This window comes from Pristiophorus japonicus, chromosome 9, assembly GCF_044704955.1.
Source record: "Pristiophorus japonicus isolate sPriJap1 chromosome 9, sPriJap1.hap1, whole genome shotgun sequence".
Classification (NCBI taxonomy): Eukaryota; Metazoa; Chordata; class Chondrichthyes; family Pristiophoridae; genus Pristiophorus; species Pristiophorus japonicus.
This window is the reverse complement of record NC_091985.1, coordinates 203,751,842-203,770,712: the sequence shown is the minus strand read 5'-3', so window position 1 is coordinate 203,770,712 and position 18,871 is coordinate 203,751,842. Positions and strand designations below refer to the sequence as shown.

Sequence of the window (18,871 nt, the reverse complement as noted above, 5' to 3'; positions counted from 1 at the left end):
AGGCATACAGGGTACTTGCTTTTATTAGCCAAGGTAGCATACAAGAGCCAGGGAGGTTACACTTGAACTGTATAAAATACTAGTTAGGCCACAGCTAGAGTACTGTGTGCAGTTCTGGTCACCACATTACAGGAACGATGTGATTGCACTAGATAGGGTACAGAGGAGATTTCTGAGGATGTTGCCTGGACTGCAGAATTTTAGCTACGAGGAAAGATTGGATAGGCTGGGGTTGTTTTCTTTGGACCAGAGGAGGCTGAGGGGAGACCTTATTGAGGTGTATAAAATTATGAGGGGCCTAGATAGAGTGGATAGGAAGGACCTATTTCCCTTAGCAGAGGGGTCAACAACCAGGGGGCATAGATTTAAAGTAATTGGTAGGAGGTTTAGAGGAGTTTTGAGGGGAAGTGTTTTCACCCAGAGGATGGTGGGGGTCTGGAACTCACTGCCTGAAAGGGTGGTAGAGGCAGAAACCCTCTCCACTTCTAAATAGTACTTGGATGTGCACTTGAAGTGCAGTAATATGGACCAAGAGCTGGAAAGTGGGATTAGGCTGGATAACTGCTTGTCGGCCGGCACGGACATGATGGGCTGAATGGCCTCCTTCCGTGCCGTAAATTTCTATACAATGATCATGAGGAAGTTTAAAAAAAACAGTCCCTGACCAGAGATTGCTGGATGCTGACACTCGTTGCTCACAAAGATAGCATGTCCCATTCCTCAGGCTGTAGGAATTCACAGAACAATGGCAATGTATCTTGGAGCAGAGACGGTTAAGTGGAGATGTGATAGAGGTGCTTTTTTTTTTAAAGAGCAAACAAGGAGAAAATATTGTCAGTGGAAGGATGGCTGGTAATGAGAAGACACAGATTTTAGATAATTGGCAAAAGAATCCAGAGGGGGAATGAAGAGACAGTTTTTACGCAGTGAGTTTTTATGTTTTGGAATGCACTGCCTGAATGGTTGGCAGAAGCAGATTCAATATTAACTTTCAAAAGGAAATTGGATATATAGTTGAAAGCAGAAATTTGCGGGGCTGTGGGGAAAGAGCAGGGGAGCGGGACTAATTGCGTAGCTCTTTCAGAGAGCTGGCATTAGCATGATGGGCCGAAAGGCATCCTACTGTGCTCTGATTCTGTAACATCAGCTCCTCTCTGCACACTAGCACGGAGAGAACATGGAAGAATCTTTAAATCCAGCCCACTTATTGGGGACTCTTAACATTAACAAGCCCCAGTTGCCTGAATGTGTTCAGTCCTGGATGTGTTTAAAAGCACTGGAAATAATGCAATTGAACCACTGCAGTCATGATGTGGAAATTCTGGTGTGTCAGCAGGTGAGATACCCCAGTGAATCCCTTTCCACACACTGAGGTTGACTTGAATGATCCAGGGTCCAAGGGTTTTGGACATCAGGTAATCAAGCTTACAAGAACATAGATTGTGATAATTCCCTCAGTCTGCAGAATAGAAGTACAGTGGCTTCACAGGCGATCTTCTGGAGTCTGTTCCAACTGACAATGACTTAAATTCAGGGAATGGGATTGTTTGGACCTATCCATTGACCGTCTCCTGAACTCCTGTTAATTCCGGGAGTTTTGTCCATCTGTGACCAGACTATAACCACAAGCCCGTCTGGTTATCGCACCTATACGGTCCCTGAGGTTATTATTAGATTCACACCCAGACACTGGGCCTTTACTTGTCTAGCACTTCATCCCATAACATGGGGCTCAGTAATGTTTCATTCCTCAGAAAATCATCATCATAAGCAGTCCCTCGGGGTCGATGATGACTTGCTTCCAGACCAAAGATGAGCACCCAGGTGACCAATGAACTCATTTTAAACGGTTTAAACATTTTAAAATGCCTGTGCCTGAATTATTTTAATGTGAGCTGGCCGTTGCACACCAGCCACCACACGGACTGGACGGAGCAAGGTCTTGGTCCAGTGGTAAGGGGATCCAAGACAACTGGAGACCAGGCTCTGCCACATGTGCCAATACATACACACAATCTCAAACATACTCCTACTGTCCTCCTTCCTCCCTCCTTCCACAGGGCCCCTCTCTATCTCTATATCCCTGGATCCTTCCACAGGGCCCCTCTCTATCTCTATATCCCTGGATCCTTCCACAGGGCCCCTCTCTATCTCTATATCCCTGAATCTTTCCACAGGGTCCCTCTCTATCTCTATATCCATGGATCTTTCCACAGGACCCCTCTCTATCTCTATATCCCTGGATCCTTCCACAGGGCCCCTCTCTATCTCTATATCACTGGATCCTTCCACAGGACCCATCTCTATCTCTATATCCCTGGATACCATTAACTAACAATATTATCGATCTCAGTCTTGAAAGCTCCAATTATCCCAGCATTCACAGCCTTTTGGGGAGATAATTCCAGTTTTTTTTACAGCCTTTTATATGAAAAAGTGTTTCCTGATTTCCCTCCTAAATGGCCTAGCTCTAATTTTAAGATTATTTCCCTTCATGATAAAATAGTTTCTCCATATCTAACCTATCGAATCCTTTGAACATTTAAACACGCTAATCTGTAGCTCAATGTTTTTATTTACTTGATATTGGCACTAATGTGGATCAGAACTGTGCCCCCTATATTCTAGGAAAAAGCAAGGTTTCTGGGAGATATGACTATGTTGAACTGAGGACTGTACACAGCTGGGTTATATCATTGTGTTGTAATCAATGCTCCTATCACAGTGTCCTGACCTAACTCTCATTACTTTCCACAACTTCAAACCATTAGCTTCCTCTTACAACCAGGCTTTAAAAAACCCAAGCTCGGTGGCACCAATTACTTCCTGATTTATTTTGCTTTCTAATGTTTTTAACCATCCTTTGTTCCTGTGTATCTCAAACCATTAATTTCTCAACAAGAAAAAATGAGCTTGTTAGCTGTAGTTAAAGCTTTGATACTTAACTCACTCCAACTGTTTTTTTTTAAACTTTGTTTTAAAATGAGAGGACCTGCTCATACTTTTTTTTTTTTAAAGTGAAAATTAGTGGCGATAATTAACCTCTGCGTTTGTAATCATGGGTCAGATATTTGAAGTGTTTTACGTCTCTTGTTTTCTCATCCCTATAAATAGTTTCAGAACTTGTTAACGTGAAGTATTACCATGAAGGAACACAGTGCTAAGTTGTTTATACTGTTGGTTGCTAATCCAAAGCTGCAATTATCTTGCAGCTCCGATAACTTCATTTATTTAATATCATCAGAACAAGTAAAGCACAACGACATACTGCTCAGCTTAACAGAAGCTCAACATATTTCTGGTGCCATAAATATAAGATAGTCACTAATAAATCCAGGAGGAAACTCAGGAGAAACTTCTTTACTCAGAGAGTGGTTAGAATGTGGAACTCACTACCACAAAGAGTCGTTGAGGTGAATAGCACAGATGCATTTAAGGGGAAGCCAGATAAACACAAGGGACAAAGCTATACAAAGTTATTTTCATCGGGTTAATTAAAGTAGGGTCAAAAGAGGTTCGAATGGAGCATAAACACCAGTATAGACTGGTTGGGCCGAATGGCCTGTTTCTGTGCTGTATATTCTATGTAATAGCATGAAAAGTCAAATAAAGGGAATTATCAGCACAACAGTTTGAAAGATTATCAGCAGTACAAGAATTTATAAAACATTCATCCGTTCCATGTTCATGTGGGCCCAGCTTTCTGCAGGGCCCTGTGTTACAGAACAGTGTGAACTCGCTGGTGTGTCAGCAGAGTCAAGGACCGAGGGAATTCTTTCTCACACACAGAGCAGGTGAACAGTCTCTTTCCCGCTCTCTCCAGCTGGTGTCTCTTCAGCTCCTGGGACCGTTTAAACTTGTTTCCCAATGCCCGAACGTTTCACTGGCCTGTTCCCAGTGTGAACTCACTGGTGTGTCCGCAGGTGGGTCAGCCGAGTGAATCACTTCCCACACACAGAGCAGATGAACGGCCTCTCCCCAGTGTGAACTCGCTGGTCTGTCAGCAGAGTCGAGGACTGAGTGAAGCTCTTCCCACACACAGAGCAGGTGAACGGCCTCTCCTCAGTGTGAACTCGCTGGTGTGTCAGCAGAGTCGAGGATCGAGTAAATCCCTTCCCACACACGGAGCAGTGAAATAGTCTGTCCCCACTGTGATCACGCTTGTGTGCCATCAGATTCCCGAAGCTTTTAAAGCTCTTCCCACAGTCAGAACATTTAAAAGGTCTCTCATCGGTGTGAACAAGCTGGTGTCCTTTCAGATTCCCGGAGCTTTTAAAGCTCTCCCCACAAACAGAACATGTGAACGGCCCCTCATCAGTGTGAACTCGCTGGTGTCCCTTCAGATCCCCAGAGCTTTTAAAGCTCTTCCCACAGTCAGAACATGTAAATGGTCTCTTATCAGTATGAGTTCGCCGGTGTGTCATCAGGTGGGATGTCCGAGTGAATCTCTTCTCACACACGAAGCAGGTGAACGGCCTTTCCCCAGTGTGAGCACGCTGGTGTGTCAGCAGGGTGGAGGAGAGACTGAATCTCTTCTCACACACGGAGCAGGTGAACGGCCTCTCCCCAGTGTGAGCACGCTGGTGTGTCAGCAGGGTGGAGGAGAGACTGAATCTCTTCTCACACACAGAGCAGGTGAATGGCCTCTCCCCAGTGTGAGCACGCTGGTGTGTCAGCAGGGTGGAGGAGAGACTGAATCTCTTCTCACACACGGAGCAGGTGAATGGCCTCTCCCCAGTGTGAGCACGCTGGTGTGTCAGCAGGTTCCCGAAGCTTTTAAAGCTCTTCACACAGTCAGAACATTTAAATGGTCTCTCGTCAGTGTGAACATTCTGGTGTGTCAGCAGGCTGGATGACTGTTTGAATCCCTTCCCACACATGGAGCAGGTGAACGGTCTCTGTCCAGCTCCCTCCAGCTGGAATTGCTTCAGCTCCTGAGACCTTTTAAAGCTTTTCCCACAGTCAGAATGTTTCACCAGCATGTCCCCCCCATGAACTCACTGGTGCCTCAGCAGGTGGGATGACTGAATGAACTCCTTCCCGCACACGGAGCAGGTGAACAGAATCTCTCCTATTCTCTCCAGCTGATGTCCCTTCAGATCCTGGGAACTTTTAAATCTCGTTCCAAAGTCAGACCATTTAATTGGTTTCTCATCACTGTGCATAAACTGGTGTCTCAGGAGGGTGGAAGAATAAGTGAATCGCTTCAAAAACACGAAGCAGGTCAACCGACCCTCATCAGAGTGGACATGCTGGTGTCTCAGCAGCACGGATGGTGCAATTAATCCCTTCCCACTAATGGAGCGGGTTAACGGTCCCTCCCTACTGCAAATTCACTGGTGTTAATCGCAGCGGTGATCGAGTGAATCCCGTCCCTCACACAGGCAGGTGAATAGGCTCCCCCAGTGTCTCGGCGCTGGTGTCTCTTTGGGTACTTGTAGATTTTGAAGGTCTTCCCACACTCAGATTTAAAAGGTCTGTCATGAGTGTGAACTCGCTAATATGCCAGATGATTCGAGGACCGATTGAATTAGGTCCTGATGAATCGTGTGACTCTGTCAGATCTTGACGTGATGTTTGTTTTGAGTTTACAGTCGGTAAATGCTCCTCTTCTAAAACCCTGTAAAAGGAGTGCAGATAAAATTCAATATAGAGAAGTCTGAGGTGGTCCATTTTGGTGGGAAGAATGAGAGACAATACATTCCAAATGGTACAATGTTAACAGAATGGAAGAAGAGAGAGATCTGGGGATGCCTGTGCAAAATTCTTGGGAGGTGGCAGGACAGGTTAACAAAGCCAGGAATTGATGCTAAATCTATATAAAACACTACTGCATCTCGCTCTCCAACCAGTATTCCGTTCTGAGTACTGGTGAGGGCGAGGAATATAGCCAGGGCCAAATCCATGTCACCACGAGTGGCTCAGCTGTACAGTGGGGGAAGGAGGAAGGAGGAAGATAGGAAAAGCAATAGTGGTAGGGACTTCGATAGTCAGGGGAGCAGACAGGTATTTCTGCGGCCACAGATGTGACTCCAGGATGGTATGTTGCCTCCCTGGTGTTAGGGTTAAGTATGTCACTGAATGGTTGCAGAACATTGTGAGGAGGGAGGGTGAATAGCCAGAGGTCGTGGTCCAAGTTGGTACCAACGACAGAGGTAGAAACTGGATGAGATCCTGCAGGCATTATAGGGAGTTAGGAAAGAGATTAAAAAGCAGGACCTCAAAAGTAGTAATCTCCAGATTACTCCCGGTGCCATGCGCGAGCGAGTATAGAAATAGTAGGATAGAGCAGATGAATGCATGGCTGGAGAGATGCTTCAGATTCCTGGGGCATTAGGACCGTTTATGTGGGAGGTGGGACCTGTACAGGCCGGACGGGTTGCACCTCAACAGAGCCGGCACCAATATCCCTGCGGGGAGGTTTGGTAGTGCTATTGGGGAGGGTTTAAACTAAGTTGGCAGGAGGATGGACACCAGAATGTAAAATTATAAAGGAAAAACAAAGGGCACAAAGGATTGGGAGAGACGGATAGCACCAAAGCAAGAAATAGTAAGGTATTAGGTGGGGTCAGACTAAGAGAGAACACAGAATGGTCGAAGATGGGTTTATGGTGTATGTATGTAAACACATGAAGCATAGTAAACAAGGCTGGTGAGCTGCAGGGAATATGATGTCATGGCAATAACAGAGACCTGGCTCAAAAAGGGCAGGATTGGGTATTAAATATTCCTGGATATAGGAGTTCAGGAAAGATAGGGAAGGACAGATAGGAGGTGATGTGGCAGTATTGGTTAAGGAGAATGTTACAATGCTGGAGAGAGAGGATGTCCTGGAGGGGTCAAGGACAGAATCTATATGGCTATGGTTAAGAAATAATAGAGGTTACACAATAGATGTATTGTAAAGGCCACCAACTAGAGGGAAAAATATGGGACATGATGTACACCAGCACGGACATGATGGGACAGATAGCCCCATTCTGTGTCGTCATTTTTCTATGATTCTAAGGTTTATAAAAACAGAAGAAATAGGAGCAGGAATAGGCCATAGGGCCCCTCGAACCTGCTCCGCCATTTAATACAAACATGGCTGATCTGATCAAGGACTCGGGTCCACTTCCCTGCCCGTTCTCCATAACCCCTTAACATTTAAGAAACTGTCTATTTCTGTCTTAAATTTATTCAATGCCCCAGCTTCCACAGCTCTCTGAGGCAGAGAATTCCACAGATCCACAACCCTCTGAGAAGAAATTTCTCCTCATCTCAGGTTTAAATGGGCAGCCCCTTATTCTAAGATTATTCCCTCTAGTTCTAGTCTCCCCTATCAGTGGAAACATCCTCTCTGCATCCACCTTGTCAAGCTCCCTCATAATTTTATATGTTTCGATAAGATCACCTCTCATTCTTCTGAACTCCAATGAGTAGAGGCCCAACCTACTCAACCTTTCCTCATAAGTCAACCCCCTCTTCTCCAGAATCAACCTTGTGAACCTTCTCTGAACTGCCTCCAAAGCAAGTATATCCTTTTGTAAATATGGAAGCCAAAACTGCACGCAGTATTCTAGGTGTGGCCTCACCAATACTCTGTACAACTGTAGCAAGGCTTCCCTGCTTTTATACTCCATCCCCTTTGCAATAAAGGCCAAGATTCCATTGGCTTTCCTGATCACTTGCTGTACCTACATATTAACCTTTTGTGTTTCATGCACAAGTGCCCCCAGGTCCCGCTGTTGCAGCACTTTGCAATCTTTCTCCATTTAAATCATAACTTGCTCTTTGATTTTTCCTGCCAAAGTGCATGATCTCACACTTTCCAACATTATGGGGGAGCAAATTTGCAGAGAGATGCAAGAACTACAGCGGCACTCAGATTCCCCACACCAGGTGTGTAGGACGATTCTATTGTAAGTTATCAGCATCCAGACACAACCCAAACCCAGCACTGGTCCATGAATGGGAACACCCGATTGGCACAGTCCTCCCATGGGACTACCTGTAAAACTCTGAATCGCGTCCTGGAATATAACCACAGGTACCTGGGCTGTACAACAATTGTTCTCAGTCCATTGAAACCGAGTTGAGGGCCTGTGTCATTAACAGAATGTCACAGTGACCAGATGCTGATGTATCTGAGCAAGCGACAATGTATCTCTCGATCACCAGCCACAGGATTCTGGAGAATTCAACACATCGAAACAAAATAACCCATTTTTGAAATGTCTCCTTTCACACTCCTCCCCCGCTGCCTGCAATAGATACACTTTGCGATACTCCTCAGTCAGGCTGTGTTTCCACTGTTCACTGTCCAAGAACAGACACTGTGAGATTGGAACTGAATCAGGAACATTCACTACTAATTTGGGGGAAGAAAGCAGCACTGATTTGAAAGAGCGAGGTGATTTACTTTCTCTGTTACCTTACACTGTACACTCAGCCCAAGAATGGCCTCCCCCTTCCACCACTCACTCCATGTTCCACAACTAGTTCCTGCTCCACTCTGCCCCTTACAAACAGCCCCCGACTGCCGCTGAACTTACCCCGACACAAAGCCCATCTGTGGACACAGTCCCAATGCGATGAGCTGCTGGAAGGAGGCTTCTGTTTGCTCCCTTACTCGGGCCCGGGATATCTGCACTCCCTGATGTGTTCAACGATCATCAGCCGAGCACAGAGGAAACGGCAGCCGCTGACAGAGCTGAAGGAGGGGAGCTCGCCTGGGCCCTTCCCGTCGGTTTAAACACTGTGTGGGGAGGGGAGGAGCAGCATGTATTTAGCGCATGCTCAGACCATCTTTTTGTCACAAATTAAATTAGGAAAAATGGGATTGTTTCACAAGTTGCTTTTATCACTCATAGGGCCCAAATTTCCACATGATTTGCACCTGATTTTTAGGAGCAACTGGTGGAGAACGGACTATCTTAGAAATCGCAATTCTCCACATTTTTTTTTCTGCAGTTCTAGTCAGGTAGAACAGTTCTACTTTGGAACAGAATTTTTTTCTTCAAAAGGGGGCATGTCCGGCCACTGACGCCTGATTTCAAAGTTTCCACAGTGAAAACGTACGCCAAACTAAGTTAGAATGGAGCAAGTGAAGATTTTTGTAGAACTGAAAAAATCTGTTCTACACATTAAAAAAACAGGCGCAGGTTACAAATTAGGCATCCAGAACGAGGTGTGGGGGGGGGAAGGGAAGTCATTAAATTCTACAATAAATCCTTATTTATACTTCTACAAATATTATACAAATAAATCCAACCTGAATAAACATTTATAAGCAAAGAAAAGATTAAATAAACCATCTTCCTACCTGTGTGAAGGCACGGAGAATGCTGCAGTCAGCCTGAGGCGCCCGTTCTTCCCGCAGGGGGGGGGGGGGGGGGGAGAGGAGGCGCCCGTTCTTTCCCACGGGGGGGCGGGGGGAGGAGGCGCCCGTTCTTCCCGCAGGGGGCGAGGAGGCGCCCGTTCTTCCCGTGGGGGGGGAGGAGGCGGCGCCCGTTCTTCCCGCGGGTGGGGGGGGAGGCAGTGAGAAGGCTGCAAGTGCTGATGTGCTGATGGCAATGTGCGTTTATTAAAAAAATGTTCAAAAATTAAACAGCGACAAAGAACTACAAAAATGGCCGAGTGCCAATGTTTTTTTCACACTGCGCGTGCGCGAACGCTCCAACACACAGCGTTGCCGGCAGGGAAAAAACTAATTGAAATAGTACCCGCCCCCTCCCACTTACAAAATCGGCGCGAGTGTAGGCTCCGCCCCCCTGGGCACCGCGCCAGGCAGACAAAGAGCTGCAGAACGCTCCAGAATCGCGATTTTTTTTTTAGGCACCGTTTTAGGCGCGAAAAACGGGCGCCCAGCTCGGAGGGGCCCCCGTTTTTTATCGTGTGGAAACTTGGGCCCATTAAATGGACCACATTGAGAGCATGTTAGTTATCATCCGAATTACTGAATAAACAATTGTGTGAGCCTGACACTGGAGTAAGAGTGACTAACCTGTTCTATTTGTTCCGTCAGTCTCTGGTGTGTGAGTGTTTCCCTGTCAGTTTCTAATAGGCGGATGTGGGTTTTACTTGCATATTATTGTTCAGATACGTGGATGTGGGTTTCATACTGTACCGGTCAGTTTCTGTGATGTGAATGTGGGTTTTATTCTGTACCTGTCAGTTTCTGGTATGTGAGTGTGGGTTTTATTCTGAACCTGTCATTTTCTAGTATCTGAGTGGGATTTATTCTGTATCTGTCAGTTTCTGGTATGTGTGCGTTGGTTTTATTCTGTATCTGTCAGCTTCTGGTATGTGAGAGTGTGTTTTATCCTATATCTGTGATTTTTTTTCTCTCATTATATTGGATGAATGCGATTCAGAAATATTTTGAGTAGAGACGAGCTATTAGTACATAATATAAACCATATGTGTCTGTGGTACAGTGAGTGAGTGTGGGATTCACTCTGTATCTGTCATAAATGCAAGTGTTTGTTGTTGCTGCAGAAATGAAGCTTTTCAGTTACTTACGGTGGCTAACATTTACGCAGAAGAAAATGTCAGAAGCAGCCTCGTGGATAACCATCAGAAAAGTGCTGTTACTGGTGAGATCACGATGTGCTCGATACAAACTTGGCTAATAACTCTAGAGGTGATGGAAAAGAAAGCAACATTTGAGCGAGATGAGAAAACATAATCAGCACAAGGAGCCCAATCAGAGAGCTGGTGGGCAAGAAGCAGTGAGCTCCTGTTTACTGCCCGATGCTATTTCCAAAACAATGGGGAAGAACAGTCCCTGGATCTGTGAACTTGAGGAGGCCTTTCAGCACATGGAACCTGGAGGCAAATCATACCTTCGAGCCTGTTACATAAGGAACAGGAGGAGGCCATTCAGTCCCTTCGAGCCTGTTACATAAGGAACAGGAGGAGGCCATTCAGTCCCTCGAGCCTGTTACATAAGTAACAGGAGGTGGGCATTCAGCACCTCAGCCTTGCTATAAAGGAATTGGTGGAGGCGATGCATCGACTGGATACTGTTACACAGGAATAGAGGCGGCCATCCATCCTCTGGAGCCTTTCACATCGGAACAGGGGTAGGCCATTCAGACCCTCAAGCGTGTTATGTAGGAACTGGAGGAGGCCATTCAGCCCACCGACAATGTTATAGGAACTGGAAGAGGCCAATAAGCCAGTCACACATGTTATATTGGAACTGGAAGAGGCCACTCATCCCATCTAACTTATTACACAGGAACAGGAGGTGGCTGTTCAGCACCGAATGTTGTTAGACAGGAACAGGATGAGGCCATTCTTCCCCTTGAGCCTGTTACATTGGATCAGGAGGATGCCATTCTGCCCTTCCATTCTGTTATGTGGGAAGAAGAAGAGTCCATTCAGCCTCTCTAACATTAGAAACACAAGCAAACCACTCAGCCTTTGATTCTGTGACATGGGAACAGCAGGACGTTTTTCATCCCCTCGAGCTTCTTACATTAGGAACAGGAGAAGACCACTCAGTCCCTCGGGTCTGTTACATAGGAATAGGAGTAGGCCAATTCCACCCCTCGGAACTGTTAACCAGGAACAGGAGGTGACCATTCATCCCCTCAAGCCTGTTAGAGGAATTGGAGGAGGCCATTCAGCCCCTCCTGCATGTTATATAGGAGCAGGAGGAGGCCATTCAGCTCTTCGAGCTTATTATATTAGGAACTGGAGAAAGCCATTCAGCTCCTCAAGCCTATTACATTAGGAACTGGAGGGGGTCATTCAGCTCCTCGAGCCTATTACGTTAGGAACTGGAGAGGGCCATTCAGCTCCTCGAGCTTTTTACATTAGGAACTGGAGCGGGTCATTCAGTTGCTCGAGCCTATTACATTAGGAACTGGAGGGGGTCATTCAGCTCCTCGAGCCTATTACGTTAGGAACTGGAGAGGGCCATTCAGCTCCTCGAGCCTATTACATTAGGAACTGGAGGGGGTCATTCAGCTCCTCGAACCTATTACGTTAGGAACTGGAGAGGGCCATTCAGCTCCTCGAGCCTATTACATTAGGAACTGGAGCGGGTCATTCAGTTGCTCCAGCCTATTACATTAGGAACTGGAGAGGGCCATTCAGCTCCTCGAGCCTATTACATTAGGAACTGGAGAGGGCCATTCAGCTCCTTGAGCCTATTACATTAGGAACTGGAGAGGGCCATTCAGCTCCTCGAGCCGATTATATTAGGAACTGGAGAGGGCTATTCAGCAACTGGATTTAAAAAGCAATAGGATGATGCAATTCTGCCCCTTGGGTCTGTTACATTAGGAATAGGACAAAGGCAATCATCCCCATGGGATTGTTTCATGGGAACAGGAGGAGGCCATTCAGCCCCTCAAGCTTGTTACATAGGAACTGGAGGAGGCTATTCAGCCCCTGGAACCTGTTACATCAGAACTAAAGGAGGCCATTCATCCCATTCTAGCCTGATACATAGGTACAGGAGGAGGTCATTCTGCCCCTAGAGGTGGTACCTATGAACAGGAGGAGGCCAATAAGTCCCTCGTGTTTATAACATTAGGAACACGAGAAGGCCACTCAGTATCTCCAGTCTGTTAATTTAGGAACAGGAGACGGTTATCAGCCCCCTCGGGCCTGTTACACAGGAATAGGAGGCGGCCATTCAGCACCACAAACATGTTTAATTCGGATAACCTGTCTGTATACCCGCACAGTGTGATAGGTACCGTACCTATTGTGTGTGAGAAGGAGCTGGTTGCACTGTTCCTTATGTCTCAGGTGGAGGAAACTTCACATTTGTTCTGGTTCCTTCAATTTCTTGCCTGTAGGAGGATAAGGTACCTCTGATCATTCAAGAACAGGAGAGGTAGAAAAGACTAAAGTGATGAATGTAATCGTTCAATTAATATTCATTATGAACATTCACAAAGGGAAGCCAGCGATACAAACAGTGTCAGAGTCTGACTCCACTGCAGTACTGCAGTACTGAGCTTCTGCACACCAAGTGTGTTGGGCAGATTTACAGCAATTTACTGACATCCAGACACAACCCAACCCCTGCTTCAGGAATGGGACTACCCGATGGAGCACGAACTTTTACACAGCTCAGATTGCTACTCCCCCTCTCCCAGGGCACTAACCGTTCAACCAGAAACAAAGAGCCGCTGTTTAAAACGTGTCCTTCACATTTCTCACCCGGTGCCTGCAATAGATGCTCCTTGTATAAATCCTCAGTGTCCGGCTCTGCTTCCACCGCTCGTTGTCCAATGACAACAAACACAGTGAGACTGGAACTAAAGCAGGAACGTTCACTACTGGTTTGCAGGGAGAAAGCAGCAATGATTGTAAACAGCAGATCCTTCCCATTCTGTCTCCCTTACCCGGGACACACGCTGTCCACACACAGCCCGAGAATGGTCTCTCCCTTCCCCCACTCACTCCACGCACTGAGACCAGTTCTTGCTCCACTCCGCCTGTTATACACAGACCCCGACTCCCCCTGAACTTCCCCCGGACTCAGTGCCGATCTCTGAGCCCATCTGCGGACACGCTCCCAAAGCGATGTGCTGCTGTAAGGAGGCTGCTGCTCGCTGCCTTACCCCGAGACCGCGGTGTGTCCATTCCCGGCTGTTTAAACCATCTTCTTCCGTTCACTGACTGAATGGCGCTCACAGGCTGGGCTGGGGGAGGGGAAGGCGCATGCGCTCTTCTGCTCACTGGAAATCGACTCAAGGTTCGGGGCTTAATCGCGCATGCGCAGCTCTCTGCAATAATTCAGCCTTCAAAAAGCAAAGTGCACTTTTCTCGATTTACTTTTATCAGAATCTGAGCTAAGGAACTGGGCCTGGGGGGCAAGGCCAGGGAATGTTTAAAGCTGGGGGCCTTGCCCCTTTGAGATGCTCAATTTGTGATCATTCCGTGCAGGGTTTTTTTCTCTTCGTGAGCTGTCCTCACAAAGTAATCCTGCAGAAACATCGGAGGGACGGCAGAGTAGGAGTGTTTGCTGGAACTGTGCAGGAGTCAATATCTGACAGAAACTGTCCCAGTTTAATTTAGTCAGAGTGAAACATTCGGTCACTGAGAGTAATACCGAACGGCCCTGAGCTGCAAGATTACAGAGAGTACAACAGGCAAGCGAGGGTTAAATGTGGGACCTTGTTTCTCTCACTCTCTGACACTGTTCCGCAGTGTGGGACGAATAATGTGTCTGTCTGTGGTACAATATCAGTGAGAGAGGGGACTGCATCTTCTGTCCCTCCAATGGGATCTTTCAGGATAAAACCGGACCTCACAGGTCAGTCTAGAACTGATACTGTGCACGTTTCTGTGTCTCACCGTCCTGCCTCGCACTCCCCTGTCTCTCTCTCTCAGCCCACTCTTTCTCTCTCTGTCGCTTTCCCCTTTCTCTTGTACTGTCTGTGAAGGCGGGATTCTGTTATTTCGCGTGATGTGGAAACACTTATGAGTACAACACAATAGGAGCAGGGAGGTCTTACTGCAGTTGCACAGGGCCTTGGTGAGGTCACACCTTGAATGTTGTGTCAGTTTTGGTCTTCTAATCTGAGGAAGGACATTCTTGCTACTGAGAGAGTGCAGAAAAGGTTCACCAGACTGATTCCCGGGATGGCAGGACTGACATATGAAGAAAGACTGGATAGAATAGACTTATATTCTCTGGAATTTAGAAGAATGAGAGGGAATCTCATAGAAACATATAAAATTATGACGGGATTGGACAGGTTAGATGCAGGAAGAATGTTCCCGATGTTGGGGATGTCCAGAACCAGAGGTCACAGTCTAAGGATAAGGGGTAAGCCATTTAGGACCGAGATGAGGAGAAACTTCTTCACTCAGAGAATTGTTAACCTGTGGAATTTTCTACCACAGAAAGTTGTTGAGGCCAGTTTGTTAGATATATTCAAAAGGGAGTTAGATATGGCCCTGATGGCGTCGGCGAGAGGTGCGTGGAGAGACAGTCGGGACTTCGGTGTGAGGCCTATAAAAGGCACAGCAGGGAGTCCAGGGCCCAGAGTCGGCGAGAGGGATGTGGAGAGGCAGTCGGGACTTCGGTGAGAGGCCTATAAAAGGCACAGCAGGGAGTCCGGGGCCCAGAGTCCGCGAGAGGTGCATGGAGAGGCAGTCGGGACTTCGGTGAGAGGCCTATAAAAGGCACAGCAGGGAGTCCGGGGCCCAGAGTCCGCGAGAGGTGCATGGAGAGGCAGTCGGGACTTCGGTGAGAGGCCGATAAAAGGCACAGCAGGGAGTCCGGGGCCCAGAGTCCGCGAGAGGTGCGGGGAGAGGCGTGCCGGTGCAGCTACAGGGAGAAGGCAAAAAAGAAGTAGAAAGAAACAGAAAGGTGACATCACAGCCAAGGGGGTAAGTGATTGGCTGGTGATTGGTGAGTAGTTTTTCGTTTTTCTTTTTTCTCTTCAAAAACAGTGAGTAAACTTTAGCATTGTTGTTGCCTATCTAAGGGTTAAGTCATGGCAGGACAGCTCGGTCACATGTTATGCTCCTCCTGTACCATGTGGGAACTCAGGGACGACACCAGTGTCCGTGACGACTATATCTGCAGGAAGTGTGTCCAGCTCAAGCTCCTGACAGACCACGTTGTGGAGTTGGAGCTGAGGGTGGATTCACTCTGGAGCATCCACGATGCTGAGAATGACGTGAGTAGCACGTGTAACGAGTTGGTCGTACCACAGGTGAAGGGTCCACAGTCATATAGGGAATGGAAGACCAGCAGGAAGAGCAGTGCAAGGAAGGTAGTGCAGGGGGCCCCTGTGGTCATCCCCCTGCAAAACAGATACACTGCTTTGAGTACTGTTGAGAGGGATGACTCATCAGGGGAGGGCAGCAGCAGCCAAGTTCATGGCACTGTGGCTGGCTCTGTTGCACAGGAGGGCAGGAAAAAGAGTGGGAGAGCGATAGTGATAGGGGATTCAATTGTAAGGGGAATAGATAGACGTTTCTGCGGCCGCAACCGAGACTCCAGGATGGTATGTTGCCTCCCTGGTGCAAGGGTCAAGGATGTCTCGGAACGGATGCAGGACATTCTAAAAAGGGAGGGAGAACAGCCAGTTGTCGTGGTGCACATTAGTACCAACGACATAGATAAAAAAAAGGGATGAGGTCCTACAAAACGAATTTAAGGAGCTAGGAGCTAAATTAAAAAGTAGGACCTCAAAAGTAGTAATCTCGGGATTGCTACCAGTGCCACGTGCTAGTCAGAGTAGGAATCGCAGGATAGCACAGATGAATACGTGGCTTCAGCAGTGGTGCAGCAGGGAGGGATTCAAATTCCTGGGGCATTGGAACCGGTTCTGGGGGAGGTGGGACCAGTACAAACCGGACGGTCTGCACCTGGGCAGGACCGGAACCAATGTCCTAGGGGGAGTGTTTGCTAGTGCTGTTGGGGAGGAGTTCAACTAATATGGCAGGGGGATGGGAACCAATGCAGGGAGACAGAGGGAAACAAAAAGGAGACAAAAGCAAAAGACAGAAAGGAGATGAGTACACGTGGAGGGCAGAGAAACCCAAGGCAAAGAACAAAAAGGGCCACTGCACAGCAAAATTCTAAAAGGACAAAGGGTGTTAAAAAAACAAGCCTGAAGGCTTTGTGTCTTAATGCAAGGAGTATCCGCAATAAGGTGGATGAATTAACTGTGCAAATAGATGTTAACAAATATGATGTGATTGGGATTACGGAGACATGGCTCCAGGATGATCAAGGCTGGGAACTCAACATCCAGGGGTACTCAACATTCAGGAAGGATAGAATAAAAGGAAAAGGAGGTGGGGTAGCATTGCTGGTTAAAGAGGAGATTAATGCAATAGTTAGGAAGGACATTAGCTTGGATGATGTGGAATCTATATGGGTAGAGCTGCAGAACACCAAAGGGCAAAAAACGTTAGTGGGAGTTGTGTACAGACCTCCAAACAGTTGTAGTGATGTTGGGGAGGGCATCAAACAGGAAACTAGGGGTGCATGCAATAAGGGTTCAGCAGTTATAATGGGTGACTTTAATATGCACATAGATTGGGCTAACCAAATTGGAAGCAATACGGTGGAGGAGGATTTCCTGGAGTGCATAAGGGATGGTTTTCTAGACCAATATGTCGAGGAACCAACTAGAGGGGAGGCCATCTTAGACTGGGTGTTGTGTAATGAGAGAGGATTAATTAGCAATCTCGTTGTGCGAGGCCCCTTGGGGAAGAGTGACCATAATATGGTGGAATTCTGCATTAGGGTGGAGAATGAAACAGTTAATTCAGAGACCATGGTCCAGAACTTAAAGAAGGGTAACTTTGAAGGTATGAGGCGTGAATTGGCTAGGATAGATTGGCGAATGATACTTAAGGGGTTGCAGACCAATTGAACAAGTACTTTGGTTCAGTATTCTCTAAGGAGGACACCAGCAACCTTCCAGATATAAAAGTGGTCAGAGGGTCTAGTAAGGAGGAGGAACTGAGGGAAATCCTTATTAGTCGGGAAATTGTGTTGGGGAAATTGATGGGATTGAAGGCCGATAAATCCCCAGGGCCTGATGGACTGCATCCCAGAGTACTTAAGGAGGTGGCCTTGGAAATAGCGGATGCATTGACAGTCATTTTCCAACATTCCATTGACTCTGGATCAGTTTCTATCGAGTGGAGGGTAGCCAATGTAACCCCACTTTTTAAAAAAAGAGGGAGAGAGAAAACAGGGAATTATAGACCGGTCAGCCTTACATCGGTAGTGGGTAAAATGATGGAATCAATTATTAAGGATGTCATAGCAGTGCATCTGGAAAGAGGTGACATGATAGGTCCAAGTCAGCATGGATTTGTGAAAGGGAAATCATGCTTGACAAATCTTCTGGAATTTTTTGAGGATGTTTCCAGTAGAGTGGACAAGGGATAACCAGTTGATGTGGTATATTTGGACTTTCATAAGGCTTTCGACAAGGTCTCACACAAGAGATTAATGTGCAAAGTTAAAGCATATGGGATTGGGGGTAGTGTGCTGACATGGATTGAGAACTGGTTGATAGACAGGAAGCAAAGAGTAGGAGTAAATGGGTACTTTTCAGAATGGCAGGCGGCGACTAGTGGGGTTCTGTGCTGGGGCCCCAGCTATTTACATTGTACATTAATTATTTGGACAAGGGGATTAAATGTAGTATCTCCAAATTTGCGGATGACACTAAGTTGGGTGGCAGTGTGAGCTGTGAGGAGGATGCTATGAGGCTGCAGAGCGACTTGGATAGGTTAGGTGAGTGGGCAAATGCATGGCAGATGAAGTATAATGTGGATAAATGTGTGGTAAAAACAGAGAGACAGACTATTATCTGAATGGTGACAGATTAGGAAAAGGAGAGGTGCAATGAGACCTGGGTGTCATGGTACACCAGTCATTGAAGGTTGGCATGCAGGTACAGCAGGCGGTTAAGAAAGCAAATGGCATGTTGGCCTTCATAGCGAGGGGATTTGAGTACAGGGACAGGGAGGTGTTGCTACAGTTGTACAGGGCCTTGGTGAGGCCACACCTGGAGTATTGTGTACAGTTTTGGTCTCCTAACCTGAGGAAGGACATTCTTGCTATTGAGGGAGTGCAGCGAAGGTTCACCAGACTGATTCCCGGGATGGCGGGACTGACCTATCAAGAAAGACTGGATCAACTGGGCTTGTATTCACTGGAGTTCAGAAGAATGAGAGGGGACCTCATAGAAACGTTTAAAATTCTGATGGGTTTAGACAGGTTAGATGCAGGAAGAATGTTCCCAATGTTGGGGAAGTCCAGAACTAGGGGTCACAGTCTAAGGATAAGTTGTAAGTCATTTAGGACCGAGATGAGGAGAAACTTCTTCACCCAGAGAGTGGTGAACCTGTGGAATTCTCTACCACAGAAAGTTGTTGA

At 47.0% G+C, this 18,871-nt stretch overlaps 1 protein-coding gene and 1 long non-coding RNA gene across 3 annotated transcripts; both read right to left on the bottom strand.

Annotated features, from left to right (window-relative positions):
• Positions 1–3,941: 3,941 nt before the first annotated feature.
• Positions 3,942–4,424, bottom strand: LOC139274071 (zinc finger protein 664-like). Its single transcript, XM_070891122.1, has one exon. It carries the CDS (start codon positions 4,422–4,424, stop codon positions 3,942–3,944), a length of 483 nt encoding a protein of 160 aa, XP_070747223.1.
• Positions 4,425–4,621: 197 nt separating this feature from the next.
• On the bottom strand, positions 4,622–13,653 carry LOC139273486 (uncharacterized). Of its 2 annotated transcripts, XR_011595139.1 has the most exons (4): positions 13,572–13,653; positions 12,704–12,794; positions 10,507–10,621; positions 4,622–5,620 (listed from the first exon to the last, which is right to left on the bottom strand). It is a non-coding gene; the product is annotated as an uncharacterized lncRNA (long non-coding RNA). The 2 variants fall into 2 exon arrangements; XR_011595140.1 differs by lacking the exon at positions 10,507–10,621 and having other exon boundaries at positions 4,624–5,620.
• Between the last annotated feature and the right edge of the window lie 5,218 nt (positions 13,654–18,871).

Bases quoted from the DNA above. Each gene is read 5' to 3' on its own strand.
- LOC139274071 (XM_070891122.1), bottom strand. From the start codon at position 4,424: ATGACACACCGGCGAACTCATACTGATAAGAGACCATTTACATGTTCT.